This window comes from Mandrillus leucophaeus, unplaced genomic scaffold (genome assembly GCF_000951045.1).
Source record: "Mandrillus leucophaeus isolate KB7577 unplaced genomic scaffold, Mleu.le_1.0 Scaffold608, whole genome shotgun sequence".
NCBI classification, from domain to species: Eukaryota; Metazoa; Chordata; class Mammalia; order Primates; family Cercopithecidae; genus Mandrillus; species Mandrillus leucophaeus.
The window spans coordinates 908159-915825 of record NW_012106564.1 but is presented as its reverse complement, the minus strand read 5'-3'; the positions used below and the strand labels follow the sequence as shown (position 1 = coordinate 915825).

The 7667-nt window shown below is 39.1% G+C and overlaps 1 protein-coding gene across 1 annotated transcript in view; it reads left to right on the top strand.

Moving 5' to 3' along the window:
* The window catches only part of ADGRG7 (adhesion G protein-coupled receptor G7), a 76778-nt gene extending 74193 nt beyond the window's left edge, over nucleotides 1–2585 (top strand). Inside the window, exon 16 of the mRNA XM_011999894.1 lies at nucleotides 1850–2585. Within this exon, the coding sequence (XP_011855284.1) occupies nucleotides 1850–2107 (258 nt within the window). The 3' untranslated portion in view covers nucleotides 2108–2585. The remainder of the gene's footprint in view (nucleotides 1–1849) is intronic.
* Nucleotides 2586–7667: the final 5082 nt, after the last annotated feature.

Genomic DNA, 7667 nt, shown 5'->3' with positions numbered 1-7667 from the left:
GGACTCTTCATTTTAAACAAGGACCTCAGGTGATTTCTGTGTACATTGAAGTATAGGAATAACTAGATTTGTTCACACATAAAACTTCTAGATTTAGAATGCTATAATTCTAATAAACATTTACTATTTGCTACAGATATTACTTAGAAGGTCCAATTTGATCTTTGTGTTAGTGGTAATCAGTCTGACCCACATATTTTTTCTTTTCAAATAATATTTTTGGGATTTTAGGAAGCACAGAAATATTGGGAGTCCACCCAAACAGGTCCAACAGGATGGTGTTTTTATGAATTATCCATGGTCTAGGGTCTTTTCCTAATTATTGTACCAACAGAAATTTGATTGAATCTCAGTTTTACCTTAGAATTTAAATTCTGGAAAAATCAGATGAAATAGTGTATGCCACAAAAAAAGATGGTTTTCTACAGACTGGATTTCTCATGTGCCCCAAATAAATTTCTCTCCCTTGAACAATCAGGATGGCCAATGACTAGTCCTGCCCTTCTGAAACCTGTGTCTCCAAGCACACACTCTCATAAGGGCCTTTCTTCTGATGTATTAGATACCACCTGTTGAGTAATAAGGAAGTTATTTTTTCTACTTTTGGCCAGAGACTCTCTTGCCAACACTTACTGATATTTAGTCAAGCTATCAGGGTCTTTCCATAGTACCAGAAGTCTCCAATAACAGACTGACAGAATATGATTCCGAAAATAAACTCTTAAAAGGGTTGGGGCCAATGTGGGAGACATTGATGGATATTTATTTTTAAAAATAACTTTCATTTTGAAATGATTTAATAAAAAATTTTGGAAAAATAGTATAGCTCCCACATATTCTTTGTCCAGCTTTCCCAAATGATAATATCTTATATGGCCATAGTATACTGTCAAAATCAAGAAACTGACATTGGCACAATATTATCAACTTAACTACAGATGCTATTTAATCTGTCATTTCCACAAAGGATATTAATAAAGAATTAACAGAGGCATCTCAAAAACTATGGTACACTTTCCAGTCACTTTCTATTACAGTTACAGGCAACAGTGTAGGCAGCACCATATGTTGGATAGACGAGGGGTTTTGGAGCCAAAGATGTAAGAATTCAATTCCAGACTCCACTGAGTACTGGTTGGGTGATCTTGGACAAACTACTTCGTTTATCTGAACTTTAGCTTCCTTATCTGAAACATGTGGATGATAAGGCTTGTTGTATTGGGTTGATGTGAGGATTACATGAGAAGGATCAAATGAGGAGGATTAAGTGAAAAGCAAGGGTCTGATACTAATATGACTTCAATAAATTGTAGTTTTTACTGGAAACATGTAGAAAATATTATTCAGTGTTTTGTGGCTCAATTTCTCATGTACATCTGGTCTTTATAATTACAGAAAAGCAGTGACTAGAAGGGCTTTACATTTTTTGGTCCTTAAGTGCACAAATTTCTAGTTATGTTACTAAAACTCAAATAAATATGGAATCACAGAATGTTAGAACTGGAAGAAGAATTAGGTATTTCATAGTTAATCTTCTTCCTTCAGGAAGTTGAAGATTATCAGGATTAGGAAATAAGCACATTTACACAGCCAGCTAGTGGCAACCCAGGACCTGAACACAGATCTTCTACGTCTGCTATTGTACTCTTCCATGTATATCTTTGTATATGGGAAAAACTTTGCCTCAAGCCTGTTAGATTAAAAAGTGCATGGCAGCTGCAGACTGGCAAATTCAAGTTGGGGAAGTGCCATGCAGATGAGAAGAATGGGTGGCAGAGTGAAATAAAATGTCTTCCTTGATACTGTATCTCAGCACTTACCCAACATTGAACTGTTGTTCTATCTGCAGGGATTGCAAATTTTTATCCTGTACACTGTTAGAACAAAAATCTTCCAGACTGAAGCTTCCAAAGTGTTGACGTTGCTATCGTCTATTGGGGGAAAGAAGTCATTGTCTTCAGTGACTCGGCTGAGGCTGCGTGTAAGGATGTATAACTTCCTCAGGTCATTGCCAACCCTACATGAACACTTTAGGCTACTGGAAACCTCTCTGAGTACTGAGGACATCACACTCTCTGAAAGTGACAAAGCAAAGGAAAGCATCTAGACGGTAAAACTTACCTGTTGTGGTCTTTTTAATCAACTCGTTTGAGTTTTATCTGTTTCTCTCCTTTATTTCCCAGTCATCTCAGAAAGTCTTCCTCAATGCATTTTGCTTAGGATTAAGAATTAGATAAAACCTGTTGTTTATTATTATTCAGGATAATGGACTTGGTAGTTTTTCTATTTTTCAATAGATTTGTACTTGAATGAGGTGAAGAATTTCACAAAACATACAAGAGTACCATTGTTCCTTATATCGTTAAATCTTTGTGACACACTTTGACAAAAATGTAGAACCTGTAACAAATTCTTTTACAAGTTACTAAAAAGGACACAAAGAGAAAAATTTACCTTCCAGAACAAAATGATTCCTGATGAACAGTGTTTGGGGATTTGCTTGTATGTATTAAACTTTTGACCTCTAAATATTTTAGAGTTGTATATGCTTGTACTTTTATTTCCAGTGAAGAATTTGGCACCAATTCAACCTTTGAAAAGGGATATATTTTTCTGTTTAAAAAAAATTATGTTTTGTGACCAGGGTAATTGGCTCTGTAAGAAATGGGCAGCGAGACAGGTTAGTTTGTTAGTAAATAGATATTTCCTTCCAGTTCTTTTTTTTTTTTTTTTTGAGACGGAGTCTCCCTCTGTCGCCCAGGCTGGAGTGCAGTGGCCGGATCTCAGCTCACTGCAAGCTCCACCTCCCGGGTTCACACCATTCTCCTTCCTTCCAGTTCTTAATATATCTGCCCTTTCATGGAAGTGACACTGAGACCCCCAAAATGAGAACTTAGTCATAATCATTGTTTATGGCTTTTAAAAGATTTAACTTCTCATGGAAAGTCAAACACTTGAATTATGAATGGCTTCCTCATAAAAAAAAGGCCTCCATTTGGGTGGGGAGCATTCCCACTGGACTTAGGATATATAGTCTTTAAATTGCTGTTTTCTGTTTTGCCATAAGTGAGACAACTGCTGTCAGTGCACGGAATTCAGAGATTAACAAATGTCATGTGGGCTTGGCACTCCCCAAAGAATGTGTGTTTTTTAGAGAAATAGTTGTAAAAGACTGTTGGGTTCCTGGGCAAACCAACAAGAGCCTATATTTACAGGAGAACAGAAGAAAGTAAAGGGAAGAGAATAAAGAATAAAAGCAGACCTCAAAAGCCAGTGTTCTTAGTGGCATCATAGGGCTGCACCTAAATAGTAGCAGGGCACAGGGAAAATGATAAGATGTGGTTGACTCAAAATTTGTATTCAGATGAAAATAAACCTCAAGTAAGGGCCACTTTAAATGTTAAAAAAAAAAAAAAATCACCAAAGAGCCATATTTAGCCTGAGGGTAAGTGTACGTGTTTCCCTTTGTAATTACAGTTGTTTTCTTTGCACTTTTTTTTTAGCACTTTTGGGGCATAGTAACTAAAATTCCATAAAATGTTGCTGAAATACTGGGCTATAAATTTGCAAGCTCCACATGCAATTGTTGTGACTAATTCAGGTAGACATGGATATTCCTCTGTCTACTCTGAAATGAATGCTACCACTAGGAAGTAATTCCTTTGATTTAAATCTTTGTCTCGTGCACTGGTCAGCAATTTTCAGTTTAATGATAGAAACCCAACTCAAATTAGGTTAAAGGTGAAAAGTAATTTAATGGATCAGTTAATGTAAAGTCCAAAGACCGAGTTGGTAGGATTACTATATGTTTTAGTTTGCCTGGGCAAGTCCCAATTTGTGCCTGTTTTTCTGAGTTAAGCATGACTAGCAGCCCTTTTTACCTTCAAGTGTCATGGTTTGAGTTACAAAATATATGATAATGCTAACTTTAAGTCTATTTAGAACAAGTGATGTGGGAGGGGGCAGGGAAGTGCTGGGTAGAGAAGGGCAGGGTCCCTGGTGAGTGCTCCACCCTGGGGCCTGTTCCCATGGACCTAAGTGAGAACAGGCACTCCTGTTTTCATGCCCAAAGGTTGCATTTTCCAAGGTCACTCTGGCCCACATGACCCCCATCCCGTGCCCATATAAACCTGAGACCTTAGCGACACACACATAAGCAGCTGAACATTGAGAGGAGCAGAGCAACAGAGCAGTGGAGAATGGTGGGGTGGGGTGGCAGAGAAGGAGGGAAGAGGCTTCTGAACGTTGGCCAAGGACAGCCAGACTCCAGGGGAAGATCACCTTCCCACTCCATTCCCCTCTTCCAGCTCCCCATCCACCTCACTGAGAGCCACCTCCACCACTCAGTAAAACCTCGCACTCATCCTTCAAGCCCATGTGTGATTCGATTTTGCCGGTACACTAGGCAAGAACTCAGGATACAGAAAGCCATCACACTGGCCCTCTGCCCTGGCGATAAGGCAGAGGGGCTTATTGAACTGATTAACACCAGCTGTCTGCAGATGGCAAGGCTGAAAGAGCACACTGTAACACATAACCACTTGGGCTCTGGGAGTGGCAGACACCCACCCATAGACAGTGCCATAGGGTTGAGGCCCAAATGCTTTCCCCACGACCTCTTCACCTGCCTGTCTACATGTTCCGCCTGGGAGGCACGGAGCCCAGGGAGCCACACCCCTGTCACATGCCCTGTGACAGGGATAAGGGAACTCTATCCTTTCACAAGGAGTGCTAAGAATGTGTCAGATATTCTTTTTCTCTCTGTTTCCTGGCTCTGTGTGCTTCTGTGTTTGATGTCATTCTAAAATTGGGTTTAGGTAGCTGGAAACTGGCTATTGGCATCCCTAATCTTACAGCCTAATGATCTAACAGGAAGAGACATTTATTCTCTTAGTATCCACAAGTAAAATCTCATGGAATGACTCTAATTCTAGTAATCATTCCAGCAGGAAAAAAGAAAGCACATTAAGTATTTAAAATAACATTTTAAAGCAGACAGTTGGTTTCGCGGTGTTTAACAAGCTCAGAGACAAATTGGAGAATGAGGCAGGAAATGTAGAGATTAGCAAAATGAGAAAGTAGAAACCTCTCTTAAGCCAGAGGGATAAACTAAGAAGAATTTCCATAGCCAGGGCCTGCGGCTGAAATCGGGGGGGGGGGGGGCCAATGGTGGGAGCTGGAGCCAAAAAGAGACAGCCTGCTCTACCCAGAAAAAAGAACCGGAGAAGAATCCTGGCTTCCCCTTTCCTCCTGTCCTGCAGCCTCCCATCAGCATCTTCCATTGGCTGCAGCCTGCTGAGCCAGGGCCAAGTCCCCCTGTATTACCCAATACAACAGGTGCAGGGAGAGGAGAGAACTGAGGGCAAACAGGCCCAGGACTGGCATATCTTGCTTGGGTCATGTACCCACAGGCATTGTGTTCCGGGAATATTGCTCCAGCTTGGGTCACATACCCACTGTGAAGTGGAGGGATGGAAGATGACTTGGTTGACAGGATGTCGTGGACCAGAGAAAGGAAACTTACATCAGGGAAGGGATATTGGCATCAAAACATTGAAGAACTTCTACTACACTCCCTGACAAAGTACAAGTACCCCCTGGGAAAGAACTACTTTAAAACTTGTCAGTCATCTCCCTTGTCTGAGCAGGGTTTTAATAGGGTTGGTAGGGAGATCAAGAAATTAGGGAGACCAAGAAATTATTTGGTGCCTTGGAAGTTGAGGAGCAAAAAGAGGAATTAGAAGAGCAGAAAGGTGACTTACTTTAAAAAAAGGATATTGCAGGAAAGGGAGACTCAAGGCACTGAGAACTGGTTTCTGTGATATTGTATATGGGCAGCTGTGCCTTTCAGTGTTTTCTGGTTTATTTTGTATGATAATAGTGCCCAATAGCCTTTGTTTTTGGTTGTGGTGGCTTGTGCGGTTTCTTTGGGGAACAAACCATCCCGACCTTTGGGTTTCCTTTTCTGGGTCTTAAGTGACAATTCAGAGTTCACTGTTAAACTGTCAGAGTTTGGATTGCTTTTTCTCTTACCTTTCCTATTTTAAAGTTAAACTTGCCTCTTTTTTTTTTTTTTTTCCTGTCACCAACAAAGGGAGATCATTCTCAAGTTCATTGCTATCAGTTTGTCATTGTCTCATTCAGAAGAGCTTGGCATTTTTTGTAAGTGTTTGGGAAACCTGAGACAGAAGTGTCAGCTGGATTTTACTGGTCTGTCAAACACTGGAGCTCTCTGGCTCTGTGGAAACCCCTTAATGTAACCTTTTAGTTCCTATGGCTCCTCAGAGGAGGTCCAAGACAATTCCATACTGGAGGTTGCGGGGAGGGGGTTACTGAGAGAGGAAACTGCTGTAACAATTTCAGCTTTAAAAAATATTCACATATAACTCAATAGCAAAAAAACCCAAAACAAACAAACAAACAAAAAAACCAAAAACCAAAACCAAAATAAAACAAAAAACCTGATTAAAAAATGAGCAAAGAACCTGAGTAGACATTTTCCCAAAGAACACCTATAAGTTGCCAACAAGTATATGAAATGATGTTGAACATCACTAACCATCAGGGAAATGCAAATGAAAGCCACAATACGATATCCCTTCATACCTGTTAGAATGGCTATGATCAATAATGTTAAAAGATAACAGGTGTTAGCTAGGATGTGGAGAAAAGGGAATCCCTTTACACTGTTGGTGGGATTGAAATTGGTACACCCACTATAGAAAACAGTATGAATGCTCCTCAAAAAATTACAAAGAGAACTACCATATGACCCACAAACCCTTTGCTGGGTGTATATCCAAAGGAAATGAAATCAGTACTTCAGAGAGAGATTTCTGCTCCCATGTTTATTGTGGTATTATTCATGATAGCTAAGATATACAAACAACATAAGTGTCCATTGAAGGATGAATGGATAAAAAAATTATGATACACACACACACACACACACACAATGGAGTACTATTCAGCCTCTAAAAAGAAGGAGGTACTGCTATTTGTAATAACATGATTAACCTGAAGGATATTATGATATGTGAAATAACTCAGACACAGAAAGAAATATACTGCATGGTCTCACTTATATGTAGAATCTAAAAAGAAGTCAAACTCATAGTAACAGAGAGTAGAATGGACTGGGACTGGGAAGTTGGGGGAAAGGGGAGATGTTGGTCAAATTGTACAACATTCAGTTATAGGATAAATAAGTTCTGGAGATATAATGTACAGCATGGTGACTATAGTTGATAACAGTGTATTATACACTTGAAATTTGCTGGGATTAGAAAAAGCAATATTCACAGAGCGTATCTTTTACAAAAGCAAAATCCATAATTCCCTAACTTTGACTATTTTCTATTTTTCCATAATTCCTATGCTCTTTGTCTGAACACATAAGAATTTTACATAACTAATGACAATACATGATTTGATTTTCACTTATTACCTAGTTATGCAGTCTTCTTAATGATTGTATAATATAATTTACTAAGTTGTTTCCCTATTATTGTATGTTTATATCATTTTAATATTTTACATTGTAGTGACACTGTGATGAATAAACTAGTGCATATATTTTTTCCTTTCTTTTTCATTATTTCCTTAAGATAAATTATCTTGACTCCGATAAATGTGCCAAATTCTCTTGACCAGATAAATTTAAGACC